Genomic DNA, 22,644 nt, shown 5'->3' with positions numbered 1-22,644 from the left:
CTCCCACCTCCACCTCCCAATCTGGCACGCTCCTCTCGCCCCATACCCCCGTACCCCGGCACGCTCCTCTCTCACCCCGTACCCCGGCACGCTCCTCTCTCACCCCGTACCCCGGCACGCTCCTCTCTCACCCCGTACCCCGGCACGCTCCTCTCACCCCTCACCCCGGCGCGCTCCTCTCACCCCGTACCCCCTCACCCCGGCGCGCTCCTCTCACCCCGTACCCCCTCACCCCGGCGCGCTCCTCTCATCCCGTACCCCCTCACCCCGGCGCGCTCCTCTCACCCCGTACCCCCTCACCCCGGCGCGCTCCTCTCATATTGGTCTATTTCTTTAATCATTTCATAAAAATGCTAATGTAATTTTAGTGATTTATCAGACTTTGGTATATTGCGAAGTGGATGATCTCAAATTTTATGCTGCAATTGTAATGATCTGGTGTTTTTATTCATTCTGTTTTTAGCCATGGCCCAGTGTTTCAAACCTAGCCAAGGATTTTATAGACCGACTGCTTACTGTGGATCCCAATGAGAGGCTGACTGTGGGCCAAGCCTTGAAACACCCTTGGATAGTAAGCATGGCAGCCTCCTCCTCTATGAAGAACCTGCATCGCTCTATCTCTCAGAACCTTTTGAAGAGAGCTTCATCTCGATGCCAAAGCACCAAGTCAGCCCAGTCCACGAGATCCAGTAGGTCCACGAAGTCCAACAAGTCACGGAGAGTACGAGAACGGGAACTGCGGGAGCTTAATTTACGGTACCAACAGCAGTACGTGGGCTGAAAAGAGACTGGGAGCATTTTGACACAATGTTGCCTTCTACTTGCACTTTCTATTCATGTAACTCTCTGCAGCATGTTGACCATTGTGGATTCAGTGAACTGGTAACGTGGAGAGTTTACACAAACCACTTTCTGCCAATTTAAAAAGATCCATTTGATCTCCTTTCCAAATGATACCACAAATTTCACTGCTAACCCTTAAAAAAACAAGTTTAAATGCGGACCAATGTTCAAAATTATGGTGGAAAATATTGAGCCAATGAGACTTTTCCAATTAAATTAGCTAAATGTAAATAATTAAATGACTACTGTACATAATGGGGCCATTTACAGGAGTAAACTTAGATTGGCATATTTGAAATTGGTCTGAAAAGGGCTAGAAATGTTGAACCTCAATGTTCTGGTTACATTTCATAACTTCCGGTTAACTCCAGTTTTATAAGCTTGTGTTGGCAATTATGTTGCTGTCTTCTCGATGTACATTATTGTTCAAAACCTTCATCTGGTAAAGTTGGCAAAGAAAAAACCTTTACTGCAGTTGCATTCATCCAAGGCATAAATGAAAGTTTCTGACTCAACAAATGTGCATAATGGATACTTAATCTGCCGCTGAAATGTTTTGGGTCTGAATTAGTGCACCGGGAATAGATACAAAGGCAGCATTTTACACAATTGTTTTTTTTTTAAACTCTTTCTTACAGCTGCACATCTTTCTTTTGCAGTCAACATTGAAAAGCCTGAGTGTCCTTTCAGGTTTTTTAGGGCTGAATATATTTTGTGTAACATATATAAATTGTTCAATGAGCCACTATAGCTTAGAAATTAAAAAATCATAACCACTGTATGAACTAACTGTGCATTTCACCAATATTTCCTTTGTTGATCTAGATGTGCACAGCCAATTAAATGATGATGAAATTAGTTAGTGGTCATGTCCTCTAAGTGTGCCAAAATCAGCAAGAAATAAAAGCAGAATTAGTCTATTTCCAAATTTGGCCAATTTAATTTCATGGCATCCATGGTGGGAAAGGAGGGTTTGTGCTGGAAGAAGAGATATTGATTGACCTGCTCTATTAATGATGGAATCATAAGCCAGGTGTGAATGATATGGTGGGATGCTATTGTACCAAAAGTATGTGAGCAATAACCTCAATATGAACAAACCCATAGCTTCTTTCAGCCCCATTTTCATTTCTGTTTTTCGCGCCTGAAAGTGCGCCTAAAAAATACCTGCGGATTCTCCCGCTCCCTGCAGGTCCTTTGGAGTTTGGCGTGGCGCAGCACGAGCTGTGAGGGGCGGAGCCAGGTCCCTGCGCTGAAATCAGTGCCGGGGCCTCTGCACAGGCGCGCTACAGTGGGCGCGCATGTGCAGTAGCTCCAGGCGCCCGAAACTGTGTTAGAGGGGCCCGAAGCAAGCCGCCCGTAGCTCTGGCCGAATGGGCTCACTGGGGCGGCGAGTTTCAGGCTGCACCTTCCTCGTCCAGCTCCTGCTCTGGCTCCAGCTTCCTCCCCTGTTCAGCTGGCTCTCTCAACACACACGCACAAAACGGGCGTAAATAGCCGGACACTCCTCTTTTTGGAAAAAAAATCTGTTCCAAACTGAAACTGTTCTAACTGACTAGAACTGGAGCAAACTAAATGCCGAGAATTGCAATTTCTAAGATACTCCATTCTAAACCAGTTGCTCCAAAAAAAACAGGAGCAACTCCGGTCGAAACTTGGCCCCATGATTTCCAGGCTGGGTTGGTGGGTAAGCAAGTGACTTGTTGCCAGACCTCAGCTGCTCTTGAGTCAACTTGTAGTATGTGTACAACATCAGTCCAGAGTGACTCGCTCTTAAATTTGTCACTCTCCAGCTAGGATAGTCCTTATCTCCCCAATGGTATTAACGCCAACATGTGATGGAGCTGCAGGTGCAGACCAGTGTCCATCCTGAATACAAAGTTGTTTTGAAGGGAGGTTATTTGTCCTGTAATTGTTGTGTATTAGTTTGCACTATGCCATATGTTGGTGAGACACTTGCCTCAGACACAGGGCAGTAAGTAGTGCTTTTATGCAGATTTGTATTTATTTTAGCATTCCTGCACTGGATCCCACTCACTTTTCACCCCTGTCCTTGCTGACCCACATTGGCTACTGGTCCCCTAACGCCACCAATGTAAAACTATCATCCTCACATTTACATTCCTTCTTGGCCTTGTCCTTCTCTAGCTCTGTAATCTCCTCCACCCCTACAAACCTCCTTCACCCTATCCTGAACTCCAAATTCCTCTGACTCTGGCATTTTGTGCATATCCCCTCTTTCACCCCACCATTGGCAGCCATGCCTTCAGTTGTCTATGTCCCACACTTTGGAAATCCCTTCCACTTCTGCCTCCCTCTCCTTTTTTAAGGATGGGAATGACAATTTTATTTTTGAAGTGTGTTTTTAAGATCAGGAATGCATTACCTGAAAGGGTGGTGGCAGCAGATTCAATAGTAACTTTCAAAAGGAAGTTGGATATATACTTGAGAAGGGCTATGGGGTAAGAGCAGGGCTGTAGGACTAATTGGATAGCTTTCAAAGAGCCAGCACAGGCGCAGAATTGGCTGAATGGCCTCCTTCTATGCTGTAAATTTCTATGATTTGATTTTCCTTAAAACCCATCTCTTTGACCAAGCTTTTAGTTTAATGTCTCTTTTCTGATTACTTCTCTGTGGAGCACCATGGGATGTTTTTCCACATTAAAGACATTTTCTAAATGCAAATTGTTGAAAATGTTTGATATGTTAATACGATTAAAAAATATTTAAAGAAAAAGCCATTGTTTTTCAACGTCAAAACAGTACAACTTAAGATGCAATTTCATCCATTTGTCGCCAGTGAAGGAACATTTTGCCTGCAGTCAACCCCCCCCCCCCCCCCCCCCACTCCCAAATGGCACTGGTAGTTGAAGCTGGATAAATACCTTTAGTCCCTTTAGAAGTATATTTGTAACATGGGATCCTATATATGTTCTGATGTATTTGTGCTTAGTTTAATAGCCTGTTCACATTTTTTGTTTGTGCCTTTTTGCTTATTGTCTAGATTTTTTTAGTGTGCAGTATAGTTATGTCAATATTAAATGTTCAAAGTGGCATTAATCCTCTTAAATGTATTTAAAAAAAACATTTATTTTTATAAATCTGCAATAATTGCCATAAACTAGGAACAGTCTTTTGTGAGAGGGGAATTGATTGCTCTTATTAGAAGATATTGTGTGTTATATGTGTTGAGCTAGTTAAGACAAGGTATGTACTCACTGGGACCTCAATTTATAATACCCATCAGTAGCCACATAAATGAAAACAGTACTCTGCGACCTCAAGAAACGTTATACCTGAGTAATCTGCCACCAGTAATCGCTACATCATGGTATGTACTTACTGAAACTAGCACCTTCCTAATTGTTTTTCCAAATGTAATAATCATTTAAAACTCTCTCCAACTGTGTGTGTGACAAATGTAATTTAATTGGCAGGAGCAAGGCAATGAAGATACTTTTTAATTAAGGTGGGTTTGGTGGACCAGTGTGGATATGCAAAAGTAATTCAGAGCTCCCACCTGTGTCAGTGGTTCGTGTTTTAATGTTTCTATAATGAAAACAGTTATTTGCGTGATTTCTCTTTACTATGGAAACCTGTTATTCTTTAGAGACCAAACATTGTTAGGAATTTCTAGTCAGTTAGAAATCTTGTTAATGAACATAAAGCCTGGGTACTTGTAGAATTGTTGGGTGTAGATGCCATTAAAAAAAAGTTCCAGCTTCTTACTATACTCAGCAATGTTGTAAAATTTTCAACAGTCTTGATTTCTGCTCCTTTTCCTGACACTTAGCAAACCGTCCACACTAAGGTCTTGCAGGTCTGAATCGGACAGAGTGCATTTTACAGACAACTTCTATCCCAGTGTAGCCTAAACACCAGTAAATTGGGGGCAAACGTGTCACTTCATACGATATTGTAAAGATGATGGAATATAAAAGTAGGGAAGTCTTGCTACAACTGTACAGGGTATTGGTGAGGCCACACCTGGAGTACTGCGTACAGTTTTGGTCTCCTTATTTAATCTTGCATTGGAGGCAGTTTAGAGAAGGTTCACTAGGTTGATTCCTGAGATGAAGGGGTTGTCTTATGAAGAAAGGTTGAGCAAGTTGGGCCTATACTCATTGGAGTTTAGAAGAATGAGAGGTGATCTTATTGAAACATTCAAGATTCTGAGGGGGCTTGAAATGATTGATGCAGAGAGGATGTTTCCCCTCGTGGGGGAATCTAGAACTAGAGGGCATAGTTTCAGAATAAGGGGTCGCCCATTTAAAACGGAGATGAGGAGGAATTTCTTCTCTGAGGGCTGTAAATCTGTGGAATTCTCTACCTTAGGGAGCTGTGGAGGCTGGTTCATTGAATTTATTTAAGGTGGAGATAGACAGATTTTTGAACTACAAGGGAGTTGAGGGTTATGGGGAGCGGTCAGGAAAGTGGAGTTGAGGCCAAGATCAGATCAGCCATGATATTGAATGGCAGAGCAGGCTCGAGGGGCTAAATGGCCTGCGCCAGCTCCTATTTCTTGTGTTCTTATATTGATGTTGAAGTGAAGCTGTCTCTGATGGCAACTGACACAGGTGCATCCATCCGAAGTCGATCAATGCAATTACCGTACTATATTGAATAATTGAAAACATAACTTGCTGTATTCATTATATTATTCTGCCTATACTGAGCTCTGTTAAGTAGGGCAAAGATTAACATATAACTGATTTCTCTATCTTGTCACTTAGTATTTGGGTAAATAATTTTGGTATTTCATTGTTACTGTTGAAATATGTCGCGATCCAAGTTTTAACCAGTGTAAAAGTAATGTTATTTTGAGACTTTGTGGGCAGAAACAAAAATGTAGTGCAAAAAACCATGGGATGTAGTGCAAACTTAACACATTTTAACAGGCAATCCTCAAAATGCACACTGTTTCAAATAATTGGCTGCCTTGTGCCATCCGATGTGTATTGAGTGCAATATATTAACTTTGGATAATTTATATTCTGTTTTGATCTTGTCAGTTTGTCATTATTTTCCTCTTCTATGGGCCCAAATTTGCCCAGGAGTTGCTCCGTTTTTTTTGGAGCAACTTGATTTTTCTGGAGTATCTTAAAAATCCCCATTCTGCACATTTAATTTGCGCCAACGTAAATGAGTTAGTTAGGATTTTTTTTGTCTCTTTTTTTTTCAAAATGGGACATTACCCGCCGTTTTAGCCATTTAAGCCAGTTTGGACAGCTAATAGTTGCTGCAAACTAACTTAGGCCAGTGTATGTGGCCACTTATGGCCGCACAGAAAACCCTTGCGGAAAGTTAAGAAATCAGCGCAGGTTAGTACGTTCTAAAGCACCAAGATTTACTAAGCACTAAACAAAGCACAAAAAGCATTCAATAACAAATTTAAAAAAAAAGATAGATGGAAGCGGAGAAGATCTACACCTAAAGCACCAAGACTTGCAAAGTTCTACAAGGTTAAAAGAAAATAAAGGAATTCTGCAAACATAGTTTAAACAACACAAGCAGCTACTTGCTTGTACAGGGCTTTTTTCATGTCACTCATTACTTTGCACATTTTTACAGGTCTCCTTCACAATCATTTTTTTTAACCTGTACAGGGATCTCCCTAAAACAAATTAAGCTGAGCGATGTTTCCATTCTCTAAGTAATTGGCTCCAAAGGCTGTATGCCGAGATACTCCCAAAAGATGTGTAAAATAGAAACAACTTCCCCATATTTTTGCCAGAAACAAGTTAGCACAGCAGGTTTCCATCTGTTCAATAGCTCGCGGACTGGTGCAGGAAACCATTTGGCCAGGGATAGGGGCGGCGAGCATCAGATCCGCTCATAGCCTGCAGGACATGCTGGGAGGACGAGGAGCTACTGCGCATGCGGATAGCAGCCGGCACTGTTTTCGGCGCAGGGCTGTAGCTCTGCCCCCCACACCACTATATACACCGCGCCAGGACCCGGGACACAGAGCAGAGCGGCCAGAATCGTGAGTTAGATTTTTGGCGCCGTTTTGAGTGCACAAAGTCGGCGCATCTCGGGTGAGTGCGCCGGAAAAAGGGGTTGGGGAAATTTGGGCCCATTGTGCTATCACCAAATGGTTTGGGACAGGCGTTATTCTGTCCCATCAGCTGAAATTGTACTCTGTGTTTTTAATGAAAGGAAAGAGGTCACTAGTTTCTGCCACAGCCGTTATCTTTTCAGTAACTGGCCCCTTCACACATTTAGTTTCTGAGTTTAAGCAAATTATGTCTGAAAATTATGAGTAGAGATGTACATCAAGTCCAAACATCCTTCTCCTTCATTATATGCTTGAATATAGACCAAAACCACAAGACCAGGATTATTTCACTATTGCTACAGTTCACAATAGTGGTTGGTTTTTGGATTTCTAGGTTGACTGCACAAGAATTCCTGGTGATTTGTCTCATGAAAATGTTCATTTTATGTATTATATGTAAAAGGAAATTCAATTTTATCCAAGTCTAATTAATTGCACCTAATGTAAATATATGCTATGTAAGTGCTGTGAATTAAGAGCCAATAATACAAAGAAATTGCCACTTAATAAAATGCATGTACCATATTGCAAAGGGACATTGGGTTTATTGTACCACTGAAGAAACTGGCCCTGTAATTGTTACTGTTTTTGTTTTTCTGGAGATGTTTTGTTGCTCCAGATTTGAAATATGTTGCATTGATTATTTTTGATTCAGAATCTTTTCTCTGTCTGAACTTTTTGGATAATTTATCTGTTCACAAGATCATTTCAGAAGTAATGAATGTTGTGTAGGAATTCAAAGTTGTGGAATTTTTCCAATTGCTTTGTTTCCTCCCTTAAATTTCCCTTTTTTTAAAAAAATCCAAGATATGTCAAGTCGAATGCTTCGTGGATTAGAATGAATTAATTTGTTTTACATCCTTTATTAATTGCTGATCCCGTTTTGAGTTTTTATTTGAATTATTAATTTATACAGAATCAAATTTCACATCTTTTGCCTTTTTAGTTTTTAAACTGGTTAATAAATTCACCTACTTGCTTTTCTACTCCAAAATATGGTTTAAAAACCAAAATATCGTAGGCAACATGTGTATCAGTTTTTTTTCCAACAGTAAGTTCCAACATTTGCTAATTTAAGTGATAAACTTCAGAACAAGCTCCTGTGTATTGAGAATTAAAAACGTAAGTCAATTGCACAGAACCATTATTTTATTTGCCAAAAATATCCATAACTGGATCTGTTCATAAAAATAATTTATTTTTCACAATTATTTTATATTGAATATGATTTTTTTCACGTTCAATTGTGATAGCCAAGAATCTAGTACCAATATAGTCAAGCCGTGTTGGTATTGGTGCCTTTTGTTTAAGTTTTTTTTAAATTCTTCATACTGAAAGGGACAGTAATGCAGTCAGTGTTGTCATATGGCTTATTTAGCATATTGTAATTAGTGCATTGTCGGAAAAATTACACTTGAGCCAATATGCTTTAATGTGCAGTACACTTAATTCGTCAGCTGAACTTCCAACATCAGTACTTCCTACTATTATAAAGCTCAAAGTGCATTCTCCAGACCCAACCACATTTGGAAGAACAATCGATTATGTGTACGTGGATGTGGAATTAAAATTCCATGTCCACATAAAGTATGCTTTACTGAAATCCTAGTGACGCACTGCATGCAACAATGTGCCTTACTTGAACTATAAATCATGAATGTGAAATGAAATTTGGGATTTTTCCCTAGACCTGGTTAATTCTGTATACATCTAAACTTCAATTGCCTTTGCAGATGAATGGATCTGTTGAGAATTTACTGCTGTGGGTTCACCTAACTTGTAGAAACACTAGAGCATTTTCTTTGCACTAGATTAATCTGGACCATTATTAAGATAAAATCAATGCGCTGTTTGTATGCTGTAGATGTTTTCCTCAACAGCAATAAAGTTCCAGACATAAATGTTACAAAAGTAAGCTTGTGAAAGAAGAAAGAAGATACTTGGTAAGTACTGTAGACTGTTTTTTCCACTTTGTGCAAACAACAATGAGAGTGGGAGATGAGCAGTTTGGAGACCTAATCAGTGCTGTACTAATGCAGAGCAGGAATATGATAATTGGCTTCCTGTCGCTGTGCAGCAAGTCAATCTGCGTGAATGACTGCAGAAAAGCTCCCATAACTTATGCTCTTGTTAATTATGTTTCACAGTGTCCCCAAAGCACTTTAGTGCAAATGAAATACTCTATACAAAATGTTAATTTAAAGTGGCCCATCTTTTTTAAATATATTGTAAAAATAATAAAGGCAGCTTTGTCTACCACTGGGACCAAATGTTAAGACTTTGCAGTGTGGTATACTGTGTGGGCGATCTGACATGCCTCCTTATAATGCCTTTTGCCAAATTCAACCTCTTGCTGGTTCACAAGAAATTTCTTGGATGTGCTATTTAGAAACTATTGTTCAGTTTTATTGCCTTTAGTTGTTTCTCCATCAGTTGCTGTTTATAAAAATGTCTATATCTGATTATCATTAGCAGATCGTTTTTGTTGAGCACTAATCTGTAACTCAAAAGTTGGAGATTTTATAGAAATTATTTATTTTATGTATTCAGTCTGCTTAATTTGTATGTGATGGTAAATGTCTCCATGGTATTATAATAAAGTGAAGTTTTCATTCACTTTATCCTTTTTTTGATACATTTATCCTGGGATTTGTGTCGTAAACTTTTACGTGTATTTCTCCTTATTTGTCCATTAAAAAGAGAGTACTACTCATCTGAGTTGCCTCAGTCTTAAATGTTGTAAAATGGGGTATGTGTATACCTAATGACCCTTTCACAGTTGTTTAATACTACTGGGCAAGGCTGGCTAGAAACAAATATTCTTGTACATTCATTCAACTACCATCTACGTGGGCAGATACAACAGGAGTGGCGAAGGAGAGACTGTATAGGGACATGATTGGGGCCCAGGGGAGGCGTGAGTTCGGGGCCAGGGGCACGGGCAGCACGGGTCAGCCCACTGCGATATGTGTGCACACTAGGTCCGTGCAGCAGAGCTGGTCTCCAGTCGTCTTGGGTAATCCTTGCCACTGGACCAAGACCTGGCTCTGTCAAACCTGTGTGGTGGCTGGTGTGCAAAGGCCACCCCGCATTAAAAATCCACACACAAGCATCTTCCACCCTTGAGGATGTAGTTCGGGTCCTTCATTGAAACACCTGTGAACTCATCCTTTTTTGGTGTGGAAGCAAGTTATCCTCGTTTCGAGGGACTGCCTTTGATGATGTGCGAAGAAGGTGAGGGAGAGGTGAGAGAGAGATATATGCTGTTTCTTAAAGAACACCTTGTGCAAGATCTCTTCAGTAAGTGCTCTTATCCACTCGAATTGTACATAAAACTCCATTTGCAGCCACACTTAGTTTTCTGGCTCCCATTATTGGCAGCAGTCTTGACTTTTGTCCATGCACATGAAAATGTTCTGTTATCCATTTAATCAATATCTTTTGCACTTAAATTAGGGTAGGCCACTGGTCCTTTTGCTGAGGTTCTGTAAAAGTTTTGATAATCAATGTTGCAATTTATGCCAAAATGTGTTCTATTTTTTTTCATTGCCAGTACGGCTGGATCTATTCTGAATGCGCTTCAAATCTGCCGTCATCACATCTCAAAAAACCAACCCTTGACCCCTCCACTCCATCTCCAACCTCCCTTTCCTCTTCAACATCCTTGAACATGCTGTCACCTTCCAAATCCAAGCCCATCTTTCCTGCAATTCCATGTTTGAATCTGTCACAGTACCAAAACGGCTCTCATCAAAGTCACAAATGACATCTAAGACAAAGGTAAATGATCTCCCTTTATCCTTCTCAACCTGTTTGTAGCCTTTGACATATTTGACCACACCATCCTCCTCCAACGCCTCTCCTCTGTTGTCCAGCTGGGTGGGACAGCACTCGCCCGGTTCCATTCTTATCTATCTAGTTGTAGCCAGAAAACCACCTGCAATGGCTCCTCTTCCCGCTCCCGCACCATTACCTCTTGTGTCCCCCAAGGATCTATCCTTGGCCTCCGTCTATTTCTTAACTACATGCTGTCCCTTGGCAACATTATCCGAAAACACAATGTCAGGTTCCACATGTATGTTGATGACACCCAGCTCTAACTCACCACCACCTCTCTTGACCCCCCCACCACTGACTCTAAATTGTCAGCCTGCTTGTCCGATATCCAGTTCTGAATCAGGAGAAATTTCCTCCAGCTAAATATTGGGAAGTCCGAAGCCATTGTCTTTGGTCCTCACCACTAACTCCGTTCCCTAGCCACCGACTCCATGCCTCTCTCTGGCAGCTGTCTGAGGCTGAACCAGACTGTTTGCAACCTTGGTGTCATATCTGACCCCAAGATGCACTTCCGACCACATATCCACGCCATGACCACCTATTTCCACCTCCGTAACATCGCCTGACTCTGCCCCTGCCTCAGCTCATCTGCTGCTGAAGCCCTCATCCATGCCTTTGTTACCTCCTAGACTTGACTATTCCAATGCACTGCTGGCCGACTTTCCATGTTCTACCCTCTGCAAACTTGAGGTAATCCAAAACTCTGCTGCCCGTGTCCTTATTTGCACTGTCCCATTCACCCATCACCCTTGTGCTCGCTGACCTACATTGGCTCCCGGTTAAGCAATGCTTCGATTTATTTTAAAAAATTCTCATCCCTGTTTTCAATTTCCTCCATAGCCTCTCTCTAATCTCCTCCAACCCTCCGAGATACCTGCGCACCTCCAATTCTGGCCTCTTGCATATCCTCGATTCTAATCACTCCACCACTATCAGCTGTGGCCCTAATCTCTGGAATTCTTTCCCTAAACCTTGCTAACCTTCCTCCTTTCAAGAGACTCCTTAAAACCTACCCCTTTGGCCAAGCTGTTGGTCATCTGCCCTAATATCTCCTGATGTGGCTCTATCAAATTTTGTTTAATAACACTCGTGTGTAGCGCCTTTGGGACATTTACTTCATTAAAGATACTATATAAATGCAAATTGTTGTTGTGGTTGTGAAAAACTCTTGACATCGGACTATAAGATCCCCATTGGGATTTCATGCAACCTTCCCATTAATTGGTATCTGCCTGTGATGTATGCTGACCTTGGGGTGCTTTCTGGAAGTGACGGAGCAAAAATTCATAACTGGTTTGCTGGACAGAAATTGTCTTGAGAAAAGTATCGATTTGAGATAAAGTTTCATCCTCCATGCAAAATAAAATAGTCAAGTTCGGGGCGGGATGGGGTGATGGAACAGTTTCAGTTGGGGACTGTTCTCTAGAATGACATAGAAAGCCAGCAGTAGTTGAGTAACATTCTGCGATGGTAAAATATCTAGAGAGAAGACATGGCTCATTTGTGACTGGAATCACAAAATTGCCGACCTTGTGTGTTTCACAACCTCCAGTGCTGTCTGACACTAAAGTGGCTTGCGTCCTTGGCCCACTTCAATGCAGCTGATACTGGCTTGGTGCTAATTAGAATTCGAAACCGAGTCAATCTTTATGCTAGTATGCAGTTGCTACAGGGCTCCAGTCACACAATCTCACACTGAATCATTCCAAAAATGTAGGGGGAAATTATAATCTGAGGATGTGCCTCTTGAATCTACCTAAAGGGTGGAATATATAAACACATGGGCCTTGTGTAATATGTCCTACACATCATTGGTCACATTTTTGTATAAACAAGCTGCTTGGGTCAGCATAATTGACCCATAATCGCAGTACTATAGAAAACTGAATAATAATCACACTACTATAGAAAGCTGAATATAGAAAGCACAGAATGGATCTAAAAGGAATGAAGGGCAACGAGAGAGTATGAGAATAGATTAGTGGCTAACATAAAAGGGAACACGTCTTTTATAAGTGTAGTCAAAGGAAGGGTAGGGCCGATAAGGGACCAAAAAGATGATCTTGTAGAGGCAGAAGGAATGGTTGAGGTACTAAAGGAGTAGGAACATAAGAAATAGGAGCAGGAGTAGGCCATATGCCCTCGAGTCTGTTCCGCCATTCAATACAATCATGGCTAATCATCGACCTCAACTCCACTTTCCCGCCCAATCTCCATAATCCCTTGATTCCCCTACACCAAAAATCTATCTCAGCCTTGAATATATTCAGAGACTTAGCATCCACAGCCCTCTAGGTCAGAGAATTCCAAAGATTCACAACTCTGTGAAGAAATTCTTCCTCATCTCTGTCTTAAATGGGCCTACCTCTTATCATAGAATCATAGAAATTTACAGCATCGTTTCGGCCCATCGTGTCCGCGCGGCCGACCAAGAGCTATCCAGCCTAATCCCACTTTCAGCTCTTGGTCCGTAGCCCTGTAGGTTACGACACTTTAAATGCACATCCAAGTATTTTTTAAATGTGGTGAGGGTTTCTGCCTCCACCACTCTTTCAGGCAGAGAGTTCCAGACCCTCACCACCCTCTGGGTGAAGAAATTTCCCCTCGTATCTCCTCTAAACCTCCCTCCAATTACTTTATATCTATGCCCCCTGGTTGTTGACCCCTCTGCTCAGGGAAACAGGTCCTTCCTTTTCACTCTATCCAGGCCCCTCCTAATTTTATACACCTTAATCAGGTCTCCCCTCAGCCTCCTCTGTTCCAAAAAAACAGACCCAACATCTCCAGTCTTTCCTCATAGCTAAAATTCTCCAGTCCAGGCAACATTCTTGTAAATTTCTTCTGCACCCTTTCCAGTGGTATCACCTCTTTCCTGTAATGTGACCAGAACTGCGCACACTACTCCAGCTGCGGCCTAACCAGTGTTTTATAGAGTTCAAGCATAACTTCCTTGCTCTTGTATTCCATGCCTCGACTAATCAAGGCAAGTATTCCATATGCCTTCTTAACCATCTTATCTACCTGACCTGTTGCCTTCAGGGATCTGTGGACCTGCACCAAGGGTCCCTTTGTTTCTCTACACTTTTCAGTGTCATACCATTTAATGTGTATTCCCTTGCCTGGTTAAACCTCCCCAAAAGCATTACTTCACACTTATCCGAATTCAATTCCATTTGCCACTGTTCTGCCCACCTGACAATTATATTGATATCCTCCTGCAGTCCGCAGCTTTCTTCTTCATTATCAACCATATTTTAGTGTCATCTGCAAACTTCTTAATCATACCCCAACATCCAAGTGTTTGCTAGTGCTGTTGGGGAGGATTTAAACTAATATGGCAGGGGGATGGGAACCAATGCAGGGAGACAGAGGGAAACAAAAAGGAGACAAAAGCAAAAGACAGAAAGGAGATGAGGAAAAGTGGAGGGCAGAGAAACCCAAGGCAAAGAACAAAAAGGGCCATTGTACAGCACAATTCTAAAAGGACAAAGGGTGTTAATAAAACAAGCCTGAAGGCTTTGTGTCTTAATGCAAGGAGTATCCGCAATAAGGTGGATGAATTAATTGTGCAAATAGATGTTAACAAATATGATGTGATTGGGATTACGGAGACGTGGCTCCAGGATGATCAGGGCTGGGAACTCAACATTCAGGGGTATTCAACATTCAGGAAGGATAGAATAAAAGGAAAAGGAGGTGGGGTAGCATTGCTGGTTAAAGAGGAGATTAATGCAATAGTTAGGAAAGACATTAGCTTGGATGATGTGGAATCTATATGGGTAGAGCTGCAGAACACCAAAGGGCAAAAACGTTAGTAGGAGTTGTGTACAGACCTCCAAACAGTAATAGGGATGTTGGGGAGGGCATCAAACAGGAAATTAGGGGTGCATGCAATAAAGGTGTAGCAGTTATAATGGGTGACTTTAATATGCACATAGATTGGGCTAGCCAAACTGGAAGCAATACGGTGGAGGAGGATTTCCTGGAGTGCATAAGGGATGGTTTTCTAGACCAATATGTTGAGGAACCAACTAGGGGGGAGGCCATCTTAGACTGGGTGTTGTGTAATGAGAGAGGATTAATTAGCAATCTCATTGTGCGAGGCCCCTTGGGGAAGAGTGACCATAATATGGTGGAATTCTGCATTAGGATGGAGAATGAAACAGTAATTTCAGAGACCATGGTCCAGAACTTAAAGAAGGGTAACTTTGAAGGTATGAGGCGTGAATTGGCTAGGATAGATTGGCGAATGATACTTAGGGGGTTGACTGTGGATGGGCAATGGCAGACATTTAGAGACCGCATGGATGAATTACAACAATTGTACATTCCTGTCTGGCGTAAAAATAAAAAAGGGAAGGTGGCTCAACCGTGGCTATCTAGGGAAATCAGGGATAGTATTAAAGCCAAGGAAGTGGCATACAAATTGGCCAGAAATAGCAGCGAACCTGGGGACTGGGAGAAATTTAGAACTCAGCAGAGGAGGACAAAGGGTTTGATTAGGGCAGGGAAAATGGAGTACGAGAAGAAGCTTGCAGGGGACATTAAGGCGGATTGCAAAAGTTTCTATAGGTATGTAAAGAGAAAAAGGTTGGTGAAGACAAACGTAGGTCCCCTGCAGTCAGAATCAGGGGAAGTCATAACGGGGAACAAAGAAATGGCAGACCAATTGAACAAGTACTTTGGTTCGGTATTCACTAAGGAGGATACAAACAACCTTCCGGATATAAAAGAGGTCAGAGGGTCTAGTAAGGAGGGGGAACTGAGGGAAATCTTTATTAGTCGGGAAATTGTGTTGGGGAAATTGATGGGATTGAAGGCCGATAAATCCCCAGGGCCTGATGGCCTGCATCCTAGAGTACTTAAGGAGGTGGCCTTGGAAATAGCGGATGCATTGACAGTCATTTTCCAACATTCCATTGACTCTGGATCAGTTCCTATGGAGTGGAGGGTAGCCAATGTAACCCCACTTTTTTAAAAAGGAGGGAGAGAGAAAACAGGGAATTATAGACCGGTCAGCCTGACCTCAGTAGTGGGTAAAATGATGGAATCAATTATTAAGGATGTCATAGCAGTGCATCTGGAAAATGGTGACATGATAGGTCCAAGTCAGCATGGATTTGTGAAAGGGAAATCATGCTTGACAAATCTTCTGGAATTTTTTGAGGATGTTTCCAGTAAAGTGGACAAAGGAGAACCAGTTGATGTGGTATATTTGGACTTTCAGAAGGCTTTCGACAAGGTCCCACACAAGAGATTAATGTGCAAAGTTAAAGCACATGGGATTGGGGGTAGTGTGCTGACGTGGATTGAGAACTGGTTGTCAGACAGGAAGCAAAGAGTAGGAGTAAACGGGTACTTTTCAGAATGGCAGGCAGTGACTAGTGGAGTGCCGCAAGGTTCTGTGCTGGGGCCCCAGCTGTTTACATTGTACATTAATGATTTAGACGAGGGGATTAAATGCAGTATCTCCAAATTTGCGGATGATACTAAGTTGGGTGGCAGTGTGAGCTGCGAGGAGGATGCTATTAGGCTGCAGAGTGACTTGGATAGGTTAGGTGAGTGGGCAAATGCATGGCAGATGAAGTATAATGTGGATAAATGTGAGGTTATCCACTTTGGTGGTAAAAACAGAGAGACGGACTATTATCTGAATGGTGACAGATTAGGAAAAGGGAAGGTGCAACGAGACCTGGGTGTCATGGTACATCAGTCATTGAAGGTTGGCATGCAGGTACAGCAGGCGGTTAAGAAAGCAAATGGCATGTTGGCCTTCATAGCGAGGGGATTTGAATACAGGGGCAGGGAGGTGTTGCTACAGTTGTACAGGGCCTTGGTGAGGCCACACCTGGAGTATTGTGTACAGTTTTGGTCTCCTAACTTGAGGAAGGACATTCTTGCTATTGAGGGAGTGCAGCGAAGGTTCACCAGACTGATTCCCGGGATGGCGGGACTGACCTATCAAGAAAGATTGGATCAACTGGGCTTGTATTCACTGGAGTTCAGAAGAATGAGAGGGGACCTCATAGAAACGTTTAAAATTCTGACGGGTTTAGACAGGTTAGATGCAGAAAGAATGTTCCCAATGTTGGGGAAGTCCAGAACCAGAGGTCACAGTCTGAGGATAAGGGGTAAGCCATTTAGGACTGAGATGAGGAGAAACTTCTTCACCCAGAGAGTGGTGAACCTGTGGAATTCTCTACCACAGAAAGTAGTTGAGGCCAATTCATTAAATATATTCAAAAGGGAGTTAGATGAAGTCCTTACTACTCGGGGGATCAAGGGTTATGGCGAGAAAGCAGGAAGGGGGTACTGAAGTTTCATGTTCAGCCATGAACTCATTGAATGGCGGTGCAGGCTAGAAGGGCTGAATGGCCTGCTCCTGCACCTATTTTCTATGTTTCTATCATTATCATAGGCTGTTCCTCGAAATCGAGGAAAACTTGCTTCCACTCTAAAAGTGAGTTCTCAGGTGACTGCAGAGTCCAATACGGGAATTACAGTCTCTGTCACAGGTGGGACAGACAGTCGTTGAAGGAAAAGGTGGATGGGGAGTCTGGTTTGCCGCACGCTCTTTCCGTTGTCTGCATTTGGTTTCTGCATGCTCTCGGCGATGAGATTCTAGGTGCTCAGCGCCCTCCCAGATGCTCTTCATCCATTTAGAGTGGTCTTGGGCCAGGGATTCCCAGGTACCAGTGGAGATGTTGCACTTTTATCAAGGAGGCTTTGAGGGTATCCTTGAAACGTTTCCTCTACCCACCTGGGGCTCGCTTGCTATGTAGGAGTTCCGAGTAGAGCGCTTGCTTTTGGAGTCTCATGTCGGTCATGTGGACGATGTGGCCCGCCCAAAAGAGCTGGTGGAGTGTGGTCAGTGATTTAATGTTGGCCTGATCGAGAACACTGACGGTGCGTCTATCCTCCCAGTGGATTGCAGGATCTTGTGGAGGCAGCACTGGTGGAATTTCTCCAGCACTTTGAGGTGTCTACTGTATATGGTCCACGTCTCTGAGCCATATAGGAGGACGGGTATCACTACTGCCCTGTAGACCATAAGCTTGAATTGATGTATTGATATATACCATAAGACATTGATATATACCACAAAAAGCAAGGACCCAGCACTGAGCCCTGCAGAACCCCACTGAATACAGCCTTCCAGTCACAAAACACACATCAATCATTATCCTTTGCTTCTTGCCTCTGAGCCAATTTTGGATCCAATTTGCCACTTTGCCCTGGATCCCATGGGCTTTTACTTTTGTGACCAGTCTGCCATGTGGAACCTTATCAAAAGTTTTGTTAAACTCCATATACACTACATCATACGCACTGCCCTCATCGACCCTCATCGACCCTCCTAGCTACCTCCTCTCAAAATTCAATCAAGTTAGTCAGATATGACATTCCCTTAACAAATCTATGCTGACTGTCCTTGATTAATTCATATCTTTACAAATGAAGATTTATTCTGTCCCTCAGGATTTTTTCCAGTAATTTTCCCAACACTTTGGTTAGGTTGACTGGCCTGCAATTACTTGGTCTATACCTTTCTCCTTTTTTAAACAAAGGTACAACATTAGTAGCCCTCCAGTCGTTTGGCACCACACCTGTAGCTAGAGAGGACTGGAAAATGATGGTCAGAGCGTCTGCTATTGCCTCTTTTGCTTCTCAACAGCATGGGATACATTTCATCCGGGCCTGGGGACTTAGCCACTTTCAAAGCTGCTAAGCCCCTCAATACTTCTTCTCTCACTATCTCCTCTAATATTTCTCACACCATCTCCCTCATTGCAAAGTCTGCATCACCCCTCTCATGAAAACAGATGCAAAGTATTCATTAAGAATCATACCCATGTCTTCTGCCTCCACACACAAGTTTCCTTTATGGTCTCCTAATAGGTCCCATTCTTTCTCTAGTTATCCTCTTGCTCTTAATGTATTTATAAAACATCTTTGGGTTTCCCCTGATTTTAATTGCCAACATTCTTTCATGCTCTCTCTTTGCTTTCATGATATATTTTTTAATTGCACCCTGCACTTCTTATACTCCTAGAGTTCTCAGTATCTGTCATAAGCTTCCTTTTTGTTCTTTCTTACCCTATATGTCCCTTGACATCAGAGGACTCTAGATTTGTTAGCCGCACTCTTTTTTAATAAGGGAACATACTTGCTCTGTACCCTCAGATCTCCTCCTTGAATGCCTCCCACTACTCTGACATTGACCATCAAGTAACCATGTCCAGTCCACTTTGGCCAAATCCCATCTCAGATCAGCAAAATTGGCTTTACCCAAATTGAGAACTTTTTTTCCTGGTCCACCTTTGTCCTTTTCCATAATTACACTAAATCTTATTGAATTATGATCACCAGCACCAAAATACTCTCCCACTGATACTCCTTCCATCTGCCCCTCTTCATTTCCGCAAATCAAGTCCAGAACAGCCCCTCCCTTGTTGAAACATAGAAAATAGGTGCAGGAGTAGGCCATTTGGCCCTTCGAGTCTGCACCACCATTCAATAAGATCATGGCTGATCATTCACCTCAGTACCCCTTTCCTGCTTTCTTTCCATCCCCCTTGATCCCTTTAGCCATAAGGGCCATTTCTAAGTCCCTCTTGAATATATCCAATTAACTGGCATCAACAACTCTCTGGTAGAGAATTCCACAGGTTAACAACTCTCTGTGAAGAAGTTTCTCCTCGTCTCAGTCCTAAATGGCTTACCCCTTATCCTTAGACGGTGTTCCCTGGTTCTGGACTTCCCCAACATCGGGAACAATTTTTCTGCATCTAACCTGTCCAGTCCCGTCAGAATTTTATATGTTTCTATGAGATCCCCTCTCATCCTTCTAAACTCCAATGAATAAAGGCCCAGTCGATCAAGTTTCTCCTCATATGTCAGTCCAGCCATCCCGGGAATCAGTCTGGTGAACCTTCGCTGCACTCCCTCAATAGCAAGAACATCCTTCCTCAGATTAGGAGACCAAAACTGAACACAATATTCCAGGTGAGGCCTCACCAAGGCCCTGTACAACTGCAGTAAGACCTCCCTGCTCCTATACTCAAAACCCCTAGCTATGAAGGCCAACATACCATTTGCCGCCTTCACCGTCTGCTGTACCTGATTGATGTACCATGACACCCAGGTCTCGTTGCACCTCCCCTTTTCCTAATCTGCCGCCATTCAGATAATCTGCCTTTGTGTTTTTGCCCCCAAAGTGGATAACCTCACATTTATCCACATTTTACTGCATCTACCATGCATTTGCCCACTCACCTAACCTGTCCAAGTCACCCTGCAGCCTCTTAGCGTCCTCCTCACAGCTCACACCGCCACCCAGTTTAGTGTCATCTGCAAACTTGGAGATATTACACTCAATTCCTTCATCCAAATCATTAATGTATATTGTAAATAGCTGGGGTCCTAGCACTGAGCCCTGCAGCACCGCACTAGTCACTGCCTGCCATTCTGAAAAGGACCTGTTTATCCTGACTCTCTGCTTCCTGTCTGCCAACCAGTTCTCTATCCACATCAATACATTACTGCCAATACCACGTGCTTTAATTTTGCACACCAATCTCTTGTGTGGGACCTTGTCAAAAGCCTTTTGAAAGTCCAAATACACCACATACACTGGTTCTCCCTTGTCCACTCTGCTAGTTACATCCTCAAAAAATTCCAGAAGATTTGTCAAGCATAATTTCCCTTTCATAAACCCATGTTGACTTGGACCGATCCTGTCACTGCTTTCCAAATGTGCTGTTATTTCATCTTTAATAATTGATTCCAACATTTTCCCCACTACTGATGTCAGGCTAACTGGTCTATAATTACCCGTTTTCTCTCTCCCTCCTTTTTAAAAAAAAAATGGTGTACATTAGCTTAGGCTCGTTACATACTGGTTAAAGAAGTTGTCAATGCATTTTAGGAATTCCGCACCCTCTGTACCATTCACATTACTTTTTGCCAGTTAATATTAGGGTGGTTGAAATCCCCCACTATTACAGCTCTATAGTTTTTGCACTTTGCAGCAATTTGTCCACATATTTGTTCTTCTATCTCCCTCTGACTGTTTGGGAGTCTAGTACACTCCCAGTAGTGTGATCGCCCTATTTTTGTTCTTCAATTCAACCCATATGACCTCATTTGATGACCCCTCTAACATATCATCCCTTCTCACAGCTTTAATTGTTTCTTTAATACTGTGACCCCCCCTCCTTTTTTTTGTTATCCCCCCTCTCTATCCTGTCTGAAAACCCTGTAACCAGGAATGTTGAGCTAGCATACCTGCCCTTCTTTCAGCCATGTCTCAGTAATAGCTATAATATCATACTCCCAAGTGTCTATCTGTGCTCTCAGCTCATCTGCCTTATTCCCTATACTCCTTGCATTGAAGTATATACCATTTAGTAGTGCCAAATTCCCTTGTTGTCTATTTTCCAGCCCTTGTTTCCTCTGTCTTCCGAATTCACTTTCTACTTTTCTGCTGCCCAATTCCAGCTTTGCTTCTCTTCCCACTGAATCTATTCTTCTGTTCCCATCCCCCTGCCAAGCTAGTTTAAACGCTCCCCAACAGTATTAGCAAACCCTCCCATGAGGATACTGGTCCCGGCTCTGTTGAGGTGCAACCCATCCGGCTTGTACAGGTTCCACCTCCCCCAGAAACAGTCCCAATGCCTCAGGAATCTAAAGCCCTCCTGCCTGCACCATCTCTCCAGCCACGCATTCATCTTCTCTATCTTCCTATTTCCATACTCACTGGCACTGGCAGTAACCCCGAGATTATTATCTTTTTTGAGGTCCTGCTTTTTAATCTCTTTCCAAGCTCCCTAACCTCATCCCTCTTTCTACCTATGTCATTGGTACCGATATGGACCACAACCTCTGGCTGTTCACCATCTCCCCTCAGAATGTCTTGCAGCCACTCGGTGACATCTTTGACCCTGGCACCAGGGAGGCAACATACCGTCCTGGATTCACGTCTGCGGCCTGAGAAATGCCTGTCTGCGCCCCTTACTATCGAATCCCCTACCACTATTGCTCTTCCATTCTTCTTCCTTCCCCGCTGTGCAGCTGAGCCATCCGTGGTGCCGTGGACATGTCTCTGGGGAGTGCAGCCAGAGCCACCATCGCCCTCACCAGTACTCGGAGCAGAATACTGGTTGGAGAGCGAAATGGACCGGGGGTTGGGGGGGGGGGGTCCTCCTCTTCTGTCTGGTGGTCACCCATTGCCTCTCTGCCTGCACACTTTTAAGCTGTGGGGTGACCACCTCTAGAAACATGCTATCCACGAAATTCTTAGTCTCGCGGACACAGTGACTCCAGCCGCCGCTCAAGCTCCGAAACACGTAGCTGGTGACACTTCTTGCACACGTGGTCGACCAGGCTATGCGAAGCATCCAGGACTTCCCACGTGGCACAGGATGAGCACTCTAAGGGACTGCCATGCCCTGCCATGTCTCTAGTTAATAGACTTGGAACTACCCAGCAGAAATAAACTTTAAACCTTAGCAAAACGCACTCAGCAGCTACTCACCAATCAGCTCTTACCCTCTATTTTATAGGCTATGAAATACTTAGCAGAAAAGAATTTAAAACTTAAAAAATTAAACCTTTATTTAATTAATGAGATTAAGTTTAGAAATATCACATGTCTATGTTTACTTTTTAAATCGCAGTTCTTAAATTACACCAATGCCCAAGGTTTAAAAAAAGGAAAGAGAAATACTCACCAACAAACCAGCCAATCACTTACCTGCTTTCCTGTGATGTCATACTTTGATTTTGTCCCCCTCTCCGCTCACACTGCTTCCAGCTCCAACTGGCTCCTTTATCCTCCCGCCACTGGGCTGTAGTGTTCTCAGCCCTCGGGCGCTGCTTCTGACACTGCCCCCTAGTTCTAGACA

The 22,644-nt window shown here is 43.0% G+C and overlaps 1 protein-coding gene across 2 annotated transcripts in view; it reads left to right on the top strand.

The window, feature by feature from the left end:
• Nucleotides 1-7,644, top strand: part of pskh1 (protein serine kinase H1) — a 77,001-nt gene extending 69,357 nt beyond the window's left edge. Inside the window, exon 3 of one of the 2 annotated variants that reach the window (XM_070897933.1) lies at nucleotides 464-7,644. In XM_070897933.1, coding sequence (XP_070754034.1) covers nucleotides 464-781 — 318 coding nt within the window. In that variant the 3' untranslated portion in view covers nucleotides 782-7,644. The remainder of the gene's footprint in view (nucleotides 1-463) is intronic. The other variant, XM_070897934.1, reaches the window with a different exon arrangement.
• Nucleotides 7,645-22,644: the final 15,000 nt, after the last annotated feature.

Source organism: Pristiophorus japonicus, chromosome 13 (assembly GCF_044704955.1).
Source record: "Pristiophorus japonicus isolate sPriJap1 chromosome 13, sPriJap1.hap1, whole genome shotgun sequence".
Classification (NCBI taxonomy): Eukaryota; Metazoa; Chordata; class Chondrichthyes; family Pristiophoridae; genus Pristiophorus; species Pristiophorus japonicus.
Note: the sequence above shows the minus strand (reverse complement) of the source record. Positions and strands in the feature narration are given on the sequence as shown.